The sequence below is a fragment of the Talpa occidentalis genome, unplaced genomic scaffold (assembly GCF_014898055.3).
Source record: "Talpa occidentalis isolate TD23 unplaced genomic scaffold, MPIMG_talOcc4v2.1 talOcc4.13, whole genome shotgun sequence".
Classification (NCBI taxonomy): Eukaryota; Metazoa; Chordata; class Mammalia; order Eulipotyphla; family Talpidae; genus Talpa; species Talpa occidentalis.
Genome location: NW_023601322.1, coordinates 76,145,961 through 76,168,112, shown reverse-complemented (window position 1 = coordinate 76,168,112; position 22,152 = coordinate 76,145,961). Strand labels below are relative to the sequence as shown.

The 22,152-nt window shown below is 35.2% G+C and overlaps 1 protein-coding gene across 1 annotated transcript in view; it reads left to right on the top strand.

The window, feature by feature from the left end:
* The window catches only part of CHSY3 (chondroitin sulfate synthase 3), a 226,857-nt gene extending 210,181 nt beyond the window's left edge, over positions 1-16,676 (top strand). The window contains exon 3 of the mRNA XM_037509410.2: positions 14,264-16,676. Coding sequence (XP_037365307.2) covers positions 14,264-15,826 — 1,563 coding nt within the window. The 3' untranslated portion in view covers positions 15,827-16,676. The remainder of the gene's footprint in view (positions 1-14,263) is intronic.
* The last annotated feature ends 5,476 nt before the right edge of the window (positions 16,677-22,152 follow it).

Below are 22,152 nucleotides of genomic sequence, written 5' to 3'. Positions count from 1 at the left end.
CAATTTTGGATCAGAGCTATGAGGACACCCTAAAAAGAGAATCTTTAGAGGTCACAGAAAAGCCACCTACCACTTGTAGGGTGGATCACAATGATACAGAGGGAATAAATTAAACAGCTGCAATCAACTTACATCTACACTCAGGTGATATAAATGTAGCAATATTATGCCTTCCCTATGTAATTGCAATTACTTTCAAGTTTATTTTGTCATCAAACAAGCAATTTTTCAATCAGTGCTGCTTGTGTAAATCAGCACTCTGGTGTATGAATTTTTTTTTAAGATTTATAGATTTATGCAGACAAGAACTGGGGTGTAAGCCAGAGGTGTAGGGGGTGAGAGAATTCACCAGAGACAGAGTGGGGAACAGAACAGGCAGATCTACTGAAATACACTGCTGAGGGAAGCAGCGGGCAAGGCAGCAGAGGTCTGCTGTGTCATGTGAGTTGCTCCCTAGCCTGCTGAGGATCCAACTCATGCTACAGTGGCTGGCGATAGTTTGAAAGTGCTGATTTTAACCCCTGTGCCACGAGGGAGGCCCTGGAGTATGAACTATTTCATTCATTTATCATGCACTTTTTAATGCCCAACCACACCCTCTGGAAAAAAAAAAAAGAGCAAGAAGTTTAAAGAAAGTGTACATGGAAAGCAAACATGAAGAGGAAAAGGCAATAACTGAGCTGATTTTCATCTTAAAAAATAAATCATATATGAACATAAGCTATATTTTACACTTGGTTAATTCTTCCTTCTTTATTGGACAACTTACATAAACGTATATAGGAACTATTTTGACAAAGAAGACACTGAAACAGAAAGGGTGCCCTCACATTTCATTCCCTACACAAATGAGAAAAGCAAGGCCCATGGGATTTACTTCCAATTCATCATGGCACATTTTTCCTTCAACTTCTGAATCTTTCCCAACTTGGTGTCCCAGACACTATTCCTATTTGTTCCAATTTCTGTTTTTTAAGAAATCTACTTGTTATTTGATTTTTAAGACAACATATTTCTTTTACTTCCCTTAATTAAAATCATGATCATCATTTAATCAGATTTAATCAGACAATTTAATCAAATTTTGTCTTCCTTTATAATTAGCCCAACTCTAGTCATAGTGAGCTAAGGGAAAAATCTGTTAAGTAGTATGTTTTCCAAAATAAACTTACAATCCAAGTGTGGATAGGGGAGCAGTGAAAATAACTAATTAGTTAAATAAATACCTGATTGATAAATAATAAGTTTAAAAGCTAAGCATATTAGAAAACATCAAACTACAGGATACAATGATCTGTTTAATACCTTGCAAAGGAGGTATTATGCTATCCTGGTATTGACAGATGATACATCATCTGTATGGTAAGAATTTAGCTGGATTTAAAAGGATGAGTAGCACTTGAATTGGCAGCAATGGGCAGAAAGGGCACCTTCAGGTGATCTAAGAAGAGTTATTGTCACCCTTTTTTCCCTTCTGCAGAACTTTTTCTTCAATTAAACTGTTACTTAGTTAACGTAATGCATTACAGTTAAAGGAAAGCTGCTCTGATTACAGGGAGTGGGGCACGGGACTCCAGAGGATGTTATCAGACCTGGTTTCTCTGGGATTCTGATTTAGCGTGTTCAAAATCACCACTGATACTTCATTGGTATTTATATGTTCTGTGGCTTCTTTGGACACTGAAATCTAAGTTCCATAATGGAAACATCTGCAATAATTCAGACTTGAACTAGAGTCCAAGGAGTAAAAGGGGGATAGAGGAAAATAATTAGTACTCTTAAAAAAGAAGTAAAACTTGTTGAAAGAAATGCTGGGAAGAAGGAAGGACTCTGGGATGTTGCAGAGTAAAACTTTACATATCAAAGAAAAGCAATTGCACTAGATAGAGAACTGGAAGGTCCTGAGAATTGTATTTGTTTCTTTGTTTTCATATGCATATATTTTACTTGATCCCCTAATCACTGGGCTTTAAAACAGGCACTTAATGACCAGATTTATTCTAGTTGGATTTAAAATTCTCTATCTTTTCTAAAATCTAGTATCTACTCACAGGCACTTGATGTGCATCAAGGCTTTCCTCCCAACAGCCCTGGTTCTGCATCATTTACATCATAGGCACTGGAGATGGAGTAAAAAGAAGACACACTCCTAGCCCTTAGAAAAACCCCAAATTGCTCAAGTACACAAATGAATTTAGATGAATAAACAAAAGTCAAATTTAAACTGAGTTATATAGTGGGGAAGAATGGTGTTCAGTGGCAGGAAAACATACCAGTCCTGATAGAGTTTTAAAAGTATCATAGGGGTCTCCCCAGTGGCACAGCGGGTTGAGCGCAGCACTGTGAAGCTGTCCACAGCCTCTGTAGTGCGGGCTGGATTCCAGGTTGGCCAGGGAGATACCCACCTGGCGAGTGACCTCTCCTGTCTCCCCTACTGCTCCCCTCAGCAGTGCTTTCGGACCGTCTGCCTGTTCTGCTCCCCTCTCTATCTCTGGTAAATCCTCTCACACTCCTGCACCTCTGACCTGTACCCCGGCTCTTGTAAAATCTTAAAATTAAAAAAAAAAAAAAGTATCATAGACAGTAACATTTAAACTAATAGTTAAACAGGAGAAGTGGGTTTGAGAGATGGGAGAACATTCCTAGTAGAGGTAAAGACATGCACAAAGCCACCAATGATAGAGGAAGCCTCTATGCCAGAATATAGATGGTAAGTGGTTAAAAAAGAAAGTTGAAGAGTAATGCATTATTCCTAGAAGTATTACTATTCTAGAAGTACTGGATGTGACTGATGAGGAAAAGGATAGCCCCTTGATCTTATTTGGTCTTGGAAGCTTAAGGAGAGCTTTTGGACAATAACCAGGTGAGCTATAGGCAGACCAGTGGCTATTGCAAACATACAGAGTAAATTCTTGGTATTTTGGACCAAAATCACTGGCCTTAAGATAAAAGAAGAGCATCAAGATTTAAGAGATATTTCCAAGGTAAAATAGATTGAATTAGTGATGAGGCTTAAGGGAGGGTAGTGATAAATTAAAAATACTAATGATAATATTTCTCAACAAGCTATCATTATTGCAAAAATCACTTTCCCAATTTGATGTTTCCAAATTTTATTTATGGTGCTTTTGATACGAGAATTTTAAAATGTTATGTACCTTTAAATCTACTATCTTATCATTTTTATTTTTTGTTTAAACTTTCTGCTTAAAAAGGACTTCTCCAAATAATTAGAAAATGTAATTATCTACATTTTCTTCCTATTTTTTTTTTTTTTTTTGTAGGAGGTGGTGCTAGTAGGATTTAGGTCTTAAATATATCTGACATAGGGGCCTTCCTGGTGGTGCAAGGGGTTAAGTCTCAGCACTACGAAGCTATTAGCAGCCACTGCAGCACGAGTTCAATCCCCAGCCAGAAATCTGACCCACATGGCACAGCAGACCTCACCGATCTCGCCTGCTCTCCCCTTAGTAGTGTATTTGAGTAGATCCTCCTGTTCTGCTCCCTGCTCTGTCTCTGGTGAATCCTCTCACTTACCCCCTGCACCTCTGGCTTATACCCCAGCTCCTGTATGCATATAAGTAAACAAACAAATAAATAATATCTGAAATACATAACACATATATACACACATTCATATTCACATATACATGTATATGCATATAGAGTAGTATAAGATGTGAGGTCATTATAGATCTAATTTTGTGGGTTTTTTTCCTTGTAAATAGATAATTTCCTATAGTCCATATATTAAATTGTGATTTCAAGTAATTTCCCTTTTGTGAATTATTTTCACAAAGAATATACCACCTAAATTAACCCTACAAAATACAGAAAATTTGCCATGATGTTTATGTGAAAGTTTTAAGTGATCTGCCTAAAAAAATAACCCTGTACACATTGTATAAAATAATCTTTAAATGCCCTCCACAATTGGGGGTGATAGTGCTGAAAATAGAACCATAAAAAACAAGTCTAAAAGCTAGTGGGATTTGGAATGTACAGTTTTGTTTGTAAAATAGGATTTTTTTAACTCATGGATAGTTGTATTTTTCACATCCATTTTCTCCTTGCAGTTCTACCTTTGCTTTTTAAGACTTAAGCAAGTCACTTATTTTATCTTAGAAATTTTTTCTAAAAATCTCATTTAAACCAATTTTGAAAGGTAAATGTGTAGACTCAAAATCCAAGTAATTTTTTTCCCCTTACTAAAACTAGTATAGTGACTGCGAGTGAACTGTGAAACTTACTGGGTCTCAGAAAATTGTTTTATTAGTCTTTAATATAAATTATTGTTGGCTGTTGTGACATTTTTATATGTGAGAAAAAAAGATGAGCTACACCTAGTATCCAGTAAGCATTGATAAAAAAAGGTCATTGTGATTCAAGTCTGTATTTTCATATCTAAAACACTTTTAAAAGATTAGGCTTCATTTGTTAGCTAGCCCCATGTTGGAAATACCTACCTGTTACTTAGAGCTATGATTCCCAGCCATCACCACAGCAGTGCTGTTCCCATGCAGAAGTCTACAGCACAATAATTAGAATTTTTTTTTAAGAAAAACATCATAAAAGATATCCTGCCATGCTTATGTTATTTTAATTGGGTGCTTAGCTCTAGGGATCTTCATAATTTATCATAAAACTTTAATGTTAATAAAATCAGCTGGAGGGAAGCACTACTTATCTCCTTGATTATACCATAAGGAATAAGATCTTAATTTGAGCTTTCCTTTTCTTCTTTTTTTTTCCTTCAAGCTAATGAGAGCAAAGAGTTTTAAGTGGATCAAGGGATCTAATACCTGAAATATAATGCTTCGCCAAGGTGTACCTTTAACACAAGTAAAAGAAAAATTACACAGAACAGCCTAGGAAGATTTCATATAAAACTGTTGCACTAGGTTATACTATAATCAAGATGAAAATACATACATTGCGCAAAAATGAAAAATGATATAAAAATATATGTAAAATAAAAAAAATAAAAACCATTGCACTAGGGGAGAGAGAGTAAACTAAACTAATACTGAAATAAAAGGTAGGAGAGTTTTAAAGTGTTGAGGTAAGCTAGAAAAAAAGTACAGGAGGACTTTTCCAGGGATATTGGTCAGTGTTATTAGACCATCTATGTTTGCTAACTGGTACTTATGTAAGTTAGGTTCTTAACTCCTCACCTTCACATCCAGGGGCCAGGAGATAAGAGTTGATTATATTTCAAAGGAAGGGCTTCCAAATCCCTGAGAAAGATATTCTTGGGTTGTAACACTGGCCAGAGGTTTGAAGAAGGCTATAAAACTAGGCAAAGGTTTGAAGAACATCTCAAAGGGGCAGAGGAAGAATTTACAGGATTACAATTTTTTTAAAAAGTAAATGCTCTCAGAAATAGGAAATCAGGGAACTGGAGTCAGGAAGAAAACCATCCAAAGTTTAATCAAGCTGAAGGGCATTAAGGTCATCTTGCTCACCTATAGGTAGGCATTTTACGTGCTAATGAGCTGGGAACTGGTCCAAAATCACAAGTCCTTTCTTACAGGTAAATGATACAAAATCTTACACAATCTTAAACTCTTTAAACTTAATGTGTAACCAAAATTACTCATTAGTAACCTACAAAATATGATTATTACCATATAGCAGAGATGTCTTTGCAACCTGTTTTAGGGTACAAGAAATTTCACTATCTTAAGTTAACTAAATAATAAGACAATTATTATTAATTGCTAATTATCAATTAATTTTTATATATTAATTTATTTAATTTATTAATTAATTATTATTAATTAATAAATAATGAGACAATTATTAAGTACTTAATCTACACCAGACACTGCTTTAAGTATATTTTATTTAACATATAGAGAACAGTCCAGGTGCTCTTTTCCTAACAGTTGGAACTTATCCCAGGTCAGACTGGGAATGAAAGAGCAGATCTCAGAACCAGATTCTTGACTCCAGAGCCAGGATCTTAGTCCAAAACAGACATGGATGAGAGATAAAAGAGGAATCTGCAGAAGAGTTTCATTTTCCCTTTCTCTTTCCTTTGACTATTTGAAATGTCCTCCAAAGTAGATCTAATTCCATACCACCTCTAACAATGAGTCTATAAAGCTTAATTTTGTCTTGTTTTTTAATGAAAGACTGTCTTGTCTCCATGCAAGTGGGAAAAGGCTTCTTCAAGCTGTGCTTTTATTTTCATTTACTGTGGTCTCTCAACAGCACTTCATTTATTTGTTCAGAAATTATTCATGTGTCAGAGCCGAGACTGATTTGAAGCAGTTTAGACTCCTACAATCATTTCACATTCCAGTGGCACAAAGCAGGAATGATGATGGGTGTTCTCGACCTTTCTCCCTGCTTGGATGACTATATCAATTACAAAAATAGTAAAGAGAGGTATGACCACTATCAGTCATGGTCCAACAGTACTGGACTTTGAGTCACTACTTAAGTAAGACATAAAGCTTCAAGATATGTGCCAGGTCTTGCATATCACAGATATGTAAAGTCTTCAGTTATACTTTACTTTTTAACTGACTGGAACATGTAGAAGCCTAGGAAATAACACAGAATGCTGAGAATTTGCTCCCTGAGAATGAAAGTTTTTTAAATAAATATTTTGATCTCAAATGTCTTGGTTATCAACTAGTTTGTGGGATCATATGTTAACTTGTTAAAAAATTAACTATATATAATGTATTGAGCATTAGGCTCAGGCTACCCTCTGGGAGCTGGCTTTCTAGAGAAAAAGTCAAGCAAAGCAGCAAGTACAATAGGTATAATTAGTGCAATGAGCACTTGTCAAAATGATAAAGCTGTCTATGAATGTATATATTTAGTGATTGCCTCTGCTACTAATCAGTTGACTCCATGAAGGCAGGAACCATGTTTCTTTTGTTGTTCTATTCATTGCAACTGACACATTTTAGAAATTCAGCGAATATTTTAAATGAATGAGTCATTCATTCTACAAGTAAGAGGGGCAGCCAAAATGTTGGGAAGGATGGGATCAAGAAAAGTTTAGTCAAAGAAAGTTACTGAAAGAAATTGTCACACTATCACAGAATCTGTTATATTTCTCATGTTTTTTTATGAGTCTATTAATTAGATCCTAGTAGCTTTCTTGAGGATCTACTATGTACATGGATGTACAACCCACTCAGTAAGACCATACAGTTGTCAGACTGTGATTTTATGTTAATTTTCTACAATTCTCTGAATATTAAACATTCACTCTAAAAATTTTGAGATACGTCTTATTCCATTACAGAGTATATTTGAACATAGATCTTCTATTGATATAAGAAACTGCATATGATCTAATTAACACTCTATGCTTCATCACGGCCCTTCTATTTGTTGGAAGGACATCAAATTTTTAGCTTCTTACAAATAGCACTCTAAATTGCTCTGAAGTTTACTGTAGAAACATTAATGATGATCACTAAAAATTGTCATGTAGCCAAAGTCCATATCCACAGAAGTACATCTCATGTTTTAAACAAAACATCATGTTTGTCATGGTCTTTATCTGCCCCATTCCTATGCTTTCCAGATTAGTGAATGACATAGTGTTCATATAAAATCTGATAAGCTTATTTTAAGAATGACTGGTTAGAGTCTCTCTGGTGCTGCAGGTGGTTAAGCACAGCGCTGTGAGGCTGTCTGCAGCCTCTGCAGTGCAAGTTCGATCCCTGCCAGCCATGGAGCAACCCATATGGTGCAGCAGACCTCTCCTGTCTCGCCCACTGCTCCCCTCAGCAGTGTATTTCAGTAAATCTGTCTGCTCTGCTCCCTACTCTGTCTCTCACCCTCCTGCACATCTGGCCTATACCCCGGTTCTTATATAAATAAATCTTTAAAATAAATTAAAAATAAAAAAAAAAGAATGGTTATTTGAATGACTGGTTATTTGAATTTGAGGGGCATGAAAATTAAAAATGAGAAGCACAGCAACTAAGAAAATCTTAGGCTTTAGCTGTAGTGAGCACCGTTAGTCAAAAAAGAAGTTACTTGGGACTTGAAAGCTGGAAGAAAACTCATTAAATAGAAAGCAGATCATTTTCTCTCTCTTTTTTTTTTTAATTTGGAAAGTAAGGCATTATTCTATGCATGATCAGTGCCTTCATATAATTGACACAATTTCTCAGTAGATACAATACATTCATTAATTGTGTTCATGTCTTCCAAAATTGGATGGCAACCACTATTCCTACATTTTGTTTTTCAAAAGTTTTATAAGTTTGGTTTGAAGTGATAACCTCCTTCCCCCCCCCACTGTTTATTAATAGTTATGGTGTAATAAAGTAAATCACTGGTGAAGGGGGTAGTTAAGTTATATTAGTATTATACAAATGAGAGTATGTGCATGTTTGAAAGTGACAATTCAAAAACATTTTGAAAAATTTCTTTGACTTTCTCTGCAATAAATTGTGAGTAGGAAAAAAAGGTTTAAGGAAATAGTGAATGCAAAAAAATTTACCAAAAATTTTAAATACTTATAGGGAAAGTTGTATAGGTTTTGATAGTTATCCACTACTATCTTTTTAAAAAAATATATTTATTTATATGTAGAACTGGGATATAGGCCAGAGGTACAGGGGGTGAAAGGGTTCACCAGAGACAGAGTGGGGAGCAGAACAGGTAGATTTACTGAGATACACTGCTAAGGGGAGCAGCAGGGGAGAGAGGAGAGGTCCACTGTGCCATGTGGGTTAGCTCCCTGGCCAGGGGTTGAACTCAGGCTGGAGAGGTGATAAGGCTGACACTTAACCCCTAGGCCACTGGGGAGGCCTTCCACTATTATCTTAACTATGTATCAGGAAGCATCTTTGTGGTACTGCGTGAAAGTACATGTCAGGTTAAATCAGATGAATTGATTTAACATTAGGTGATTTGAGTATTATTTCATTTCTAACAGTGCTTTTTTTTATTAAGGTATATGGTTTTACTTAAATTAACAAACGAACAGGTGCTGTGAAACCATTAGAAACTAAAACCTGATGAACTTAGTTATTTCTTTCTGATTTTAAAGCTCTTTGCTGTTTGCTTGAGACAGCATGTGTCCAGAATATACCCTGGTAGGGAATCTATCACATGATGAAGAGTTATTATCTGTTGGCTATTTTCTATGTTTCCTGAAAGTATTTTTAAACTGTACAGAATATATACTGCTGAGAAAACTTCATCACATATAACAGTATCTGAAAGCTATTTTCTGTGTTGTCTGACAGGTTTAAAAAAAAAATAACCTAAAATAGCTACCAAAATAAAATGTAACAGGAAGACATGGTACAGATTGCCCATATGAGAGTGTTGTTTGGATTTCAACCAAGATTGAACTGGCTAATTAAGCAGACATCATACAGAGCATTAGTAAAGAACTGAAATTAAAATTTATCCATTTATCAGATTTGGGGGGGGGGGATAAGACTCCTTTGATTTCAAAGGACAGGATCATAACTATCCTAATTGAAACAAAATGAAATTATAGTCCTAGGAAACTAGAAAGTCTGAGGGTGATTTGGTAATAGGCAATTCAATGCTGTGTTCAGTGCTCTTAGAAGCATTTGGTTTCCTGTCATTTCTTTGCCTTTGTCTGGGTGGCCAGGGATGCTTTTCTTCCTATGGGATCATAATATATAAAATGTGAACCTATTGCAAAATGGAGCCATTTTTTGCTACCATATTCTTACCAATATCCAGCCAATCCTCAGGAGTTTCAGTCATTTCTTCTTTTCAGTATTTGTTTTCCTAAATCTAAGTATCATGTTTACACAATCATTTCTTTATTTTGCCATTTTAGATACTGTTTATTAAACTATTGAAATGAAAATTTAGCTCTCTAATATTTTCTAACAACTTCACATAAATTATTATGTAGGATATATATAATTATATCTGTAAAAATATTTTTCTTAATTGAGCTATCTAGATAAAACAAAATAATTTTCAAATACATCCCTTTATATTTCTATTAATTCCCTTATGTTTTTATTTGCTTTTTTGGTCTCTATCACATTCTTATCCAAATTCTCCAAGAGTCTTAAAACTCTCAAGAGTCAATGGGCCTCCCTGGTGGCACAGCAGTTAAGTGCTGAGTTGCAAAGCTGCCCGCAGCTTCTGCAGTGCTGGTTTGATCCCTGGCCGCCAGGCAAGCGTCCCACATGGCATGCAGACCTCTCCTGCTGCCCACTGCTCCCCTTAGCAGTGTACTTCGTCAGTCTGCCTGTTCTACTCCCTGCTCTGGCTCCTGTGAATTCTCTTACCCTCCCGTGCTTCTGACTGTACCCAGTGCTTGTATATATAAATAAATATTAAAAAAAAAAAAACCTCAAGAGTCAAACATATCAAAGGACTTAACTATGTTGTATTTTTTTTTCATGGATCTATCGTATTTCAGTTTTAAAACAGCTGATCATAATCAGCTAAACTAAACTAGTCTCAAGACTTCCCTTTACCACCATTCCAGGAATTTTTTATGACTCTCTGCTATATTGAATCACTAATGTTCTACATTATTTGATTTTTCTTTTTAAAAACGTTATAAGAATGGTAAACTTATTTTTGAGACTAACAGCTATGAAATGAACTGATTTCAACCTTAAATTTGATTCCTAGTTTCAGCTAGACATAGCGTTCTGTAACAGCACTCACTCTGAAATTTGCTGATATCTTTTCATTTACTTCAGTTTTCTTTCCTTGCATCTAAGAAGTCTGATACTACTCTGGTTTCTACTCAATCCTTTGTATTTGATTTGTTTTTAAATTTTTTTAATTTTTTCCTCTGATAAAGTTAAAGATCTTTTCTTTATCCAAGATGTTCTAAAATTTGTATATATTGAAGCTTATTTAATTATTATAATGCAGTGTTACTTCATTTAAAATCAAGTAACCAAAAAGGTCAGTTGCCAAGATTCCTACAGTTACAAGGAACTAATGTTACCAAGATCACATTAGTGCGAGTCAGATCTCCTTCCATTTGAATACTCCAGGTGAGTGTCAAGCCCTAGCTGAAACTTTAACTAAAGCTTGTGAAAGTCGAAGCAGAGGGCCAACGAAAAAGGTACATACTCCTGACCCATGGCAACTGTGAAATAATAAATATGTGCAGTTTTAAGATGCTAACAAATAAAATCTGTGTAAAATTTGTATAAATACATGTAAAAAATATACTTTAGAACTTCTTTCCAGTTGACCCTGCTCAACCTTATAGCCTTTGAAATCCAACACATATATCAGTTCACATATATCAAAGGTTATATATTCATTCTCTTCATTTTTCAAACTGAATTTTGCTGTGTTTTATTTTAAATATTCTATAAATTTTTTAAATATAATCTTATTGAGGTATAATTTACCTTCCTCCAAAGTCTCCTTTTCTACATGTACTTTAACAATAGAGTTTACAATTAAACAATAGATTATATTAGCATTGTTCCAAAAGTTATCTTGTGCCTCTTAGTAGTCAACTCCTGTTTTTTGTTTTTGAAGATTTTTGCTGATAGAAATGGAAATTCTTTATTTACATTGTTATAATCATTTCAGAAATTACCTATGCTAACCTCTAATTAATAAATTTAAGGAGAAAATAGAAGTTTAATATGGTAGAAGATTAATAATAACATATAACTGTATCTTGGCATTTATTCTTCCTCTCTCTGATTTTTATAATAGATTTTCTGTTGCTTTTTAGAGAATGTCCATCTCAGAAGGTGAAACTTTGGGTGATATACTTAGAGCACTGGGGTCAGTCAGAACATACGGATGTTAATTGCTGCTATGATTTTGCTATTGTGAAATGATAGTCCCTTTCAGTGTAAGGCTCTGATGGTATCATGAAATCAATTGTAATTTTTAAAAGGGAGGTCCTGAATTACTTCAAATAAGCTAATATGATTTTTAAGTAAATTTTATTACATTTAACAAAATTATTTAAAACAATTTTGCTACATTCAAAATTGTGTGTGTAGTAGCAAGTAGCAAGTTGGCTGCTTATTCTAGTTTTAGACATTTAGTTAAATGACTTTATTCTTTTGAACTTTGGTTTCCAGAAAAATTCACAATAATAATTTCTTTCTTGTAGTAAAATGTTGAGGACCTTTGTTAGAAGGTCCCTCAATATCACATTAGATACATTTAAGCACTAAGTATGTGTCATTGAATTATAACCTGAGAAAGCAATCATTCCCTAACTGAATAAAGATGAAGCAAACTAACAAAGGAGGACTATTCTTATTCTCTAAAAACTCCTAGTTAAAAAGAATATTCTCAGGGCCCTCCTGGTGGTACAAGGGGTTAAGATGCAACCTATGAAGCTACCCACAGCTGCTGCAGCATGAATTCGATCCCTGGCCAGGGAGATACCCATATGGGGAAGCAGACCTCTCCTGACTCACCCACTTCTCCCCTCAGCAGTGTATTTCAGCCAATCTGCTTGTTCTGTTCCCCACTCTGTCTCTGGTGAATCCTCTCACCACCTCCCCACCTCTGGTCCAGTTCTTGTATGCATCAATAAATAAATCTTTTAAAAAAAAAGAATATTCTCAGGAGAAGCTTGGCAAATCTGAACTTTGATTTATACATAGATTTCATCTACTTACTGGTTTCTAAGTAGCTAGACACAATGCTATGCATATTATATAATTTCTTATTTAGCAATACTGTAAGTGCTGGAATTTTCCACTTTTATATGTAAGCAGAATGAGATTTAGACACATAGGCATTGATAGGATGGCTCCCTTACTCAAATCCAGATCTGACTGGCTTCATGAATATTTAAATGTTTTCCTGTTTATTATATATAACTCAGACCTCTCTACATATACATATGGGTATATCCTATGCTCTACATATACATATGGGTATATCCTATGCTTCTTAATGAAAAATACGACAAATTCAAGATGTCCTTATAACTGTTCTACCTGGAGTATATATCAGTGTGCCATTTTGAATAACACATTGTCTTTTTGGCATATAAAACTTCTGCAAAGGAAAACATCAGAAAGATCAGTGCCGAATAGACTGTTTAGGTTGTAATTATATGAGTAATGTGAGTTAAACATTTCAATACGAAGATATCATTCATTCTCTACCAGAATGTCACCTTCATCAAATTGTGCACTGTTAATCACCTCAATATTACGAAAGTCTACAGTTTAACAGTATGCCTCTGAGCAATGTGTCCTATTTAATTTAGCATGTTTCCTCTTGTTAATAATGTAAGACATGCTTCAGGAAAAAATATTTTCAGAGAGCCAGTATATTTTAGAGGTGGTATAATTAGTAGTCTTTACACAATCAAATATTTTTAGCTTCTTGCATACAAAGAAAAAATGTATGGAAAATTACATAAAGTAAAATTTTGAAGCAATTTCAGGCAAAAAAAAATACTACTACAAAATAGAGCTGTAAGAGCTGAATGAAATTATGGATTTAATTTAACATCAATCAAAGTTTCAAGTAAAAGTTAACATGTGTTATCAGAAAACAATATTGGATGCAACCAAACTAATGCATCTTGAAACAAGTCCAAAATGCATCTCAAAATATCTACTGTTATATTTTTCAAAGTCAAATGAAGTTAATTTGAAAATCCAAGCAGAAAAGGAACCAGGTAAAATAAAAAAGTTAAAGACTTTGCCCTGTTATTGGCTTTACTCCTTTTAGAACACCTCCCTAGGAAAGCTTTTCAATATCTTCTCTCTGGTTTCACCTGCATATCCACATTCATGTGTATATAAATCAGAAATCCCTACCTAATTCTACATACATGTATATGCATACTTTTAAAATATCTCTTATTAGTTGGAATATAACAAACATGTCTTCAGTAAAAATCCAGTGAATGTTCACAAGTTGAATGCATATGCATAAGCATAGCCGAGATCATCAAATAGAAAATTACCAGACTTCTAAAGCTCCCTACACCTTTCTTGATTTTTGAGCACTATTTTAAAAGCTGACAACATAAATACCTTTACCTGTTCATGAATTCCAAAAAAATAGAATCATACAAAACATATTATTTTGTATTGGTTTCCTTCACTTGTTTGTGGGATTCATTTGTGTTATAAATATCAGTATTTCATTTATTTTAATTGATACATTGCTTTTATTTTTTTTATGCAAAATATCTTTTACAATTAATTTTTGTTCTCAAAAGCATGTAAGTCACTTTACTAACCCTTTTAATGTAAATGTTTTAGTTTATTGATTGCTTTCTTTTTAAGTTTATTCTAATATACTGATTTCGTCTTTTCAGATGCAGCAACTATTTCACGAAAATTATGAACACAATCGAAAGGGCTACATCCAAGACCTTCATAATAGCAAAATTCATGCGGCTATAACGCTTCATCCCAACAAAAGGCCGGCCTACCAATACAGGCTTCATAATTACATGCTCAGCCGCAAAATTTCTGAACTTCGCTACCGCACAATCCAGCTCCACCGAGAGAGTGCGCTGATGAGCAAGCTCAGTAACAGTGAGGTAAGCAAAGAGGACCAGCAGCTGGGAGTAATGCCATCTTTCAATCACTTCCAGCCTCGAGAGAGAGATGAAGTGATAGAATGGGAGTTTCTGACAGGGAAGCTCCTTTACTCAGCATCTGAAAATCATCCTCCTCGGCAGAGCATCAACAGCATCCTAAAAACAGCGCTGGATGACACTGTCCTACAGGTGATGGAAATGATCAATGAGAATGCCAAAAGTAGAGGACGGCTCATAGACTTCAAGGAAATTCAGTACGGCTACCGCAGAGTTGATCCCATGCATGGGGTGGAGTACATTTTGGATTTACTCCTTTTATACAAAAGACATAAAGGGAGAAAACTGACTGTACCAGTGAGACGTCATGCATATCTTCAGCAGTTATTCAGCAAGCCTTTCTTCAAAGAAACTGAAGAGCTAGATGTCAACAGTCTGGTGGAGAGTATTAACAGTGACACTCAGTCATTCTCCTTTATATCTAATTCCTTAAAGATACTAACTTCTTTTCAAGGTGCCAAAGAAATGGGAGGGCACAGTGAAAAGAAAATACACATTCTTGTTCCTCTCATTGGAAGGTATGACATTTTCTTGAGATTCATGGAGAACTTTGAAAATACTTGTCTTATCCCAAAGCAGAATGTAAAGTTGGTCATTATTCTTTTCAGCGGAGATTCTGGTCAAGATTCCAACAGACATATTGAGCTGATACAAGAATATCAGAACAAGTACCCTAAAGCAGAAATGACCCTGATCCCTATGAAGGGAGAGTTTTCCAGAGGTCTTGGTCTTGAAATGGCTTCTTCCCAGTTTGACAATGATACTTTGCTGCTATTCTGTGATGTTGACTTGATCTTCCGAGGAGACTTTCTCCAGCGATGTAGAGATAATACAATTCAGGGACAACAGGTGTACTACCCCATCATCTTTAGCCAGTATGACCCAAAGGTAACTAATGGGGGAAATCCTCCCACTGATGATGACTTTGTCTTTTCAAAGAAGACTGGATTCTGGAGAGACTATGGATATGGAATTACCTGTATTTATAAAAGTGATCTTCTTGGTGCAGGTGGATTTGATACCTCAATACAAGGCTGGGGACTAGAAGATGTAGATCTCTATAATAAAGTTATTCTATCTGGCTTACGGCCCTTCCGAAGTCAAGAAATAGGAGTGGTGCATATTTTCCACCCAGTTCATTGTGACCCTAACTTGGACCCTAAGCAGTATAAAATGTGCTTAGGATCCAAGGCAAGTACTTTTGCTTCAACGATGCAACTGGCTGAACTCTGGTTGGAAAAACATTTGGGTGTCAGATACAATCGAACTCTCTCCTGACAATCCAGGCAACACATATTGCCTTTTTTAAGGGGAGTTTACCTCATTGTTGGTTGTTGTTATTTTTATTTTATTATTGTTATTTTATTGTTATTATTATTGTTATAATTTTATTTTGTTGTCCTGGTCTTAAACTACTCTTGGTTGTCTTCCAAAGGGTGTTTGTTTTGACCTCAAACAAGAAGAGTCTGCAGTTCACTGATATTTCAGATTTCTACTGAAGTATATATGTATAACTTTTATATATCTTTATTTGATACTGAGTTAAATCATGGCAATCAAATGACTTTTGAAGCTCATTCACTATGAGAGACAGCTTAGAAGAATGTTCTCTTGGGGCTTAAAGATGCAATATCAACTTTTATTTTATTTGTCAAATTCAATGTGATTCAAATATTTACTGGTGAAAGGTACCACAAAAGTGCTTTATGCTTCCTATGGGGAAGGGACTCTGTAACATAAACTTGAGTTTTGTAATTTATACAAGGACTTAAATATATAGACAATAATTTTCTTCATCTTTAGAATTTTTAAAGTAAATGAACACTTATGATTGTATGTTATTTTTTAAAAAAAAGTTTTAAAAATTGAGGAGTTTTGTTCCACAAGCAATCGGTACTGGCTACCCTGGTCTTCTGACAATTATGTACTCCTCACAATGGTCTGCTATAAATGCGAATGAACTTTATTTTCTCAAGGAGATATGATTTAATTAAATATTCATGTACATTTTAGAAGCTTTATGAAACAATGTCCTTCATTTGCTGGCAAGAAGATAAAATATGACAGAACCTGGTTATTTATAATAAAACACAGGTATAACAGTATTCTTTTTCAAAAACACTGAAAAGGTTGTGTCGTTTCTTTTAGTCATATTTGATGTTTCTTAATTTCTTTCTTATATCTCAAAATGTGCTTGCTACACAGACTGGAAACATTAATAAGGGATTATGGGCATACTAGTTGTATTATTATCCTTTAAATCTTGGACTCCATAGGTGATTAAAATTAGCAGTTTCTTTATTCAATAATTTACAATTCAGGAAAAACAATCCTCCTCAATCTCTTCAGCTTTGTGACCAAACTGAACCATAAGCATGTCAGTAATGGCCTTTAATATAGGTGTGTAGGTGGTTCAAAGATAAAAAACTTAATGGGGAAATTATGACTATAAAATCAATTTTCAATTACATATAAGTCAAAGAAAATATCTCATTTACTATCACATATCATTCTTTCTTAAAATTAAATTAATGGTGTCTAGTTTGTAGAAGAATAATCTTATTCAAGATATGTAAGAACTATGAAAGTCCATGCAAGCTCTCATGAATGCATATTTTTAAACATTCATTTGTAAATAGGTAACACACATGCATTATTCCAAAATCAAACAAAATTTTAAAAGTATACAGCTATCAATCACACCTTCCTATCTAATCGGGTCTTTCCCAGACCACATAAAACCACTGTTTTGTGCATATGTATGTTGATGTGCACGTTTCCTTCATCCTTTATACACAAAACATAGTATACTGTACATATGTTCTGCCCTGATTTTCTTTTTTCACACAGTAAGTCTAAAATGTGCATGAAAATTGACATGAAAGTGTGATTTTTGTAAATTAGTTACCAATATCTTGAACTGATTGCTACAATGTCACATAGCATTTGCCTTAGCAAAGGCTTCCTTACATAGTAACAATCTTTTCATGAGAATATTTGGGGACTCAATAACATTACTTAATATTGTTACAAATTTAATGGCACTCCCCTTGACTATAACATATAATCTTAATATTGTCAGATTCATTAAAAAGGAATTAATACTTTCAGATGTTAAAATCTTGAGAGGATAAACAATTCAGAATTGATCTCTGCTTTAACATTGTCTCTGGTCTTCATAAACTGTTTAGCCTGTTTTCATATATTATAGGACTTAATTCTTTTGTAGGTTTTATTTTCCAGAACAGTAAACATATCAACATGCAGTAAAGGTGGCCATTTGGGAAGATCTATTACTAAATAATAATTATTAGTGATGCTAATGAAAAAAGGAAATTATGGTCTACACTCATCTTTTCTTTACACTAGACAGCTGGAATAAGAAATACTACTGAGGGGGCCTCCCCGGTGGCGCAGTGGTTGAGCGCTGGGTTGCGAAGCTGCCGGCGACCTCTGCGGCGCCGGTTCGATCCCCGGCTGCTCCCCGGCCACCTGAGGAGGGTCCCACATGGCGCGCAGACCTCTCCTGCCGCCCGCTGCTCCCCTCAGCAGTGTGCTTCGGTCTTTCTGCCTGCTCTGCTCCCCGCTCTGGCTCTGGTGAATTCTCTCACCCTCCTGCGCTTCTGACTGTACCCAGTGCATGTATAAACAAAACAAACAAACAAACAAATAAATAAATAAAAAAAACATGCCTCTATTAAAAAAAAAAGAAATACTACTGAGGAACAAACAGAAAAATCTTGTTTAAAATACCGCAAATCTTAGAGTCGTGAGGCAGCTCTTCAGGGATGAAGCAGCATTCTCCACTACACAGATGAAACTGTACTGATTGAACAAGGGAATCGGAGATCTCATTTTAACTTGTTTACACACATGCACACCATACTGAAACTGATATAACTGCATTTAAATTCTATTTTATAATTTTGCATTTAACTTTTCTATGATTTTTTTTTTCAGACACTGTGGTGCTTCCTGACTGAAGTTTTATTAGAATGATTCTTGTAAAATTAAAGTGTTTTTCCATCTGGTTAGTATCTTTTACTTAAAATTGCTTTAAGGTTGAAAGATGACACAATGTAAATGCAACCTAAAACACAATACATGTACATCATTGGCATTATGTTATTTGGAAGGCTACGGATGTTCTGTTTAAATGTCACTCCCAAAACAATTCCATGAACTTTCAACATCATCTTATTGATCAGCTACTATCCACTCAGCACCATGCTATTCATTTTACTTGCCTCATTTCTTAAAATATAATCCTCACAATTCTCAGAATATCAATATTTTTCTCTTCATATAACAGACATGGAAACTGAGGCCATGAGTGATTAAGTAACCTGTCTGAAGTTCACACAGCAGGAATGCTGTACAGTTAAGATTTAATTGCAATCCGAATCTGAAACATCTGTCCTACTCTACCCCATGACTTCTCAGTAGCTGGGATGTTTGTTGTAGAAGACAGTGGGGTAGCAGAATTCTAACTGACACTGTGGGTTTGTCTGATCCACTATTCAGCTTGCTTCTGCTGAATATTCATTCTGGACAGAGCTAAGTTGCACATATTTTGCTCGATTAGCGCCTCCTCAAACTTTTAAATCTCAGTCCTCCACCACTTCGTTCCTCCCTCTGAGTAGCACTATGTTGGAGAAGGATTGCTTCTGTCTACTTGTTCACATTCACTGAACTTTAGCCAGCAAAAAAAGGACAGCTACTCAGAATTCTTGATACCAGTAGCAGCCCTTTTGTATGATCTCAACTATCTGAGTGCAGAAGCTGTCCACATAGAACACCATCACATCACTGCTTGATTGTATGTGTCACTTTACCTATACAGACTTGGCATAAAGCAACTTTGTTAAGTTTTTAGGTATTTCTGAAACTAATCTGGGAACTATAGAATATATACCAAGCGTGTGGACTGATAGTTCAACCAAGAGAATAAGTGTTTAACAGAAAGGTAAATTATAAAATCATTCTGTTTCTAGTATAAGAAAACTGGAGCCCATTCTAGTTGGCATCCCTGTGGATGGGATACACTCTGGTTTCACATGGTTGTGTTTTCAGATAAGCCCTAGGCAATTTTTTCCAGGAGGCCCTGATGAGAGGCTATAATGCTGCCAGGCCAACCTTGTCCTAGAAGGAATAGGTAAAAGTAGATTTTGACCTATAAACAGACTTGGTGACTTCCCTGTTTTCCTTTCCTCAACCAACAAAATACATTTCACTAGGTAAAACACCTCAAGATGAGTTTCAAATACTAAAATACTTTGCAGCTCCATCTTGGTCACAGTGATAAGATTTATACAAAAGGATGAAGAATAGCCAAGCTACCTTTCCTTCCTACTACCCACAGCTTTCTGAGTAACTGTACCTGTAACCCTGGAGGTCACAGGTACATAATGTGCCTTACCCTAGAGATATCTCTAAGAGTAGACTGCAAGTGACTTGTCTGCTCAAATTCTCACTTGCGCTTGATTATTGAAGCCTATCTTTTCAGCGAGTAGCAGGCTACTTGCAAAATAATGGACTAAGGGACAATAAAGGAGTGTTATCAGTTCTTAGTGCTACTGACTTGATTACCTTCACATCATCACTTTTACCTATATCCTAATCATTGTCAAACATGCATTAAAGATTGTGCTGAAACCAGAAGCTCCTAAATTCTCAGTTTTTCAGCAGTAGCAACAGTAGCAAGAAGCAGAATGGAGTCCCAGAAAATGCCAAGAAGATTCTGCCTCTGTGTGCCCACAGACTCCCCTAGACACCAGCTACTCTGCCAAGGATTACTCGACAGATGGTGAGGAGGATGAGATGTCAGCAGTGATTCATGTCCCCAGGTGGCAACATAGCCACATCTGCAGCAAGCAGCAAACCACCTGGAACCAGTACAAAGATGTTGGGACATTCTTGTGTTGCCTTCAATTGACATCTTATTGTACATGATGCCCTCTTTGTTTCCAATCTTAAGCTATGATGGTTTGCATCATATCTAAGATTCTGTCCATGAAAATTTTATTTTAATCAAACTCCATCAATATGTATTAGTCCAGAGGTTGGTATAAAAGCTGAGATTGAATTTTGATTACCCCTTATGCCCAGGTACACATTTTTGCTATTCCATTGCCACACAACCTCAATCTTTATTGATAGGACAAATTCTGAAGGAATTGGTGAGCATAAAATTAGAAAGATAAAAATTTATTTTACTTTAAATGGATCTATTAAAAAGACTTGTAACAGAAAAACAAAATAAAGAAGCTATAAAACCTGCTTTCATCTTTAATGTTAACTGATTCACAAATATTTAATGACAATTTGCTTAGAAATAATACTCATAAGTAGAAACTCTAAGCCTCTGAAAACACACATCAGCTAAAGCAAAACTCTCGCTGTAATCAGGCTTCCTATAGGGTTGCTTTCCATCTCTTTCTATTTCTTCCCCAACTCCTATATCCTAAATACCCACAAACACCACATTTTCTTATTTTATCCACTGGGGAGAAATATGTGCATTTAACAAATAGAATCTAAGATCTATAGCAGAATTTCAAATACATAAGTATGAACCTGCTTTGATTCCTTTGTCTTCATTCTGGCATCAAATGTTCCACTTGACATTGGTCAAAACTAACTCATGGCAAAAATTCATACAAAAATGGAAATAAATACCATATCCTTAGGATTAACAGCATTTTGTATTTAATCTATTAAATACTCTGTCATCAAAATCAACCTCAAGTTTATTTCATTTTCCCTCCCATACCCATTAAAGTGACTCTTGTGCCTATTTCTTGAAGGAAAATATTTAAAAGGTGATATATAAAATGCTAAGAGTACTAATAATAAGAACATGGAGGGGCAGTGCATTGTGTATCCTTGTATTATTTTGTTTTTTGCTTTCTTCCTAGCTTTCCTCTATTCTAACATGTGGATGAACTACATTTCCTTTTAATATTGACCTTCCTTTTCTCTGCTAGTGTCTCCTGCACTTAGGAACTACTTGGTATAAGTTACACAAGGTTTAGACTATAGGTTTCTAGTAATGGTTTTGAAAAACTATGATTGTATAAATCTCAAGTTTGAAAACCAGATAACTTTACAATGGCTCAGAGCTCAGAAAAGACTCTGGAGGGAAAGAAACTTCTATTTCTCATAATTATGCATCTTTCCTTTCATATCTATCCCTTAGGCAACATGCAGTTAATTTAGGGAAGGGTCCCTTTGTCTACAATCTCCCACCTGTCAATTCATACAAGAAGTTGTTTTAATAAGAAAAGGGAAAAGGTGAAGTGATTTATTTATGTTATTTCCTAACAGCAAAACACCTATTGTTCATTAAGTACTTTAATTTACTCTGCTGTTACTTGGAAAACATCTCTTATGACTTAACAGTAGGTACCATTACTCCCATTTACAGATGAGCAAAATGGATTTCAGAGAGATTCGTTTTGTTCTCTGAAATGAAAATGTCTGGGTTTGAGCTGGAACTCAAAGTTAGGTTCACTGAGTTCAGAGATAGATAGATAGATAGATAGATAGATAGATAGATAGATAGATAGATAGATAGATAGATCACATCTTTGTCCATCCATCAA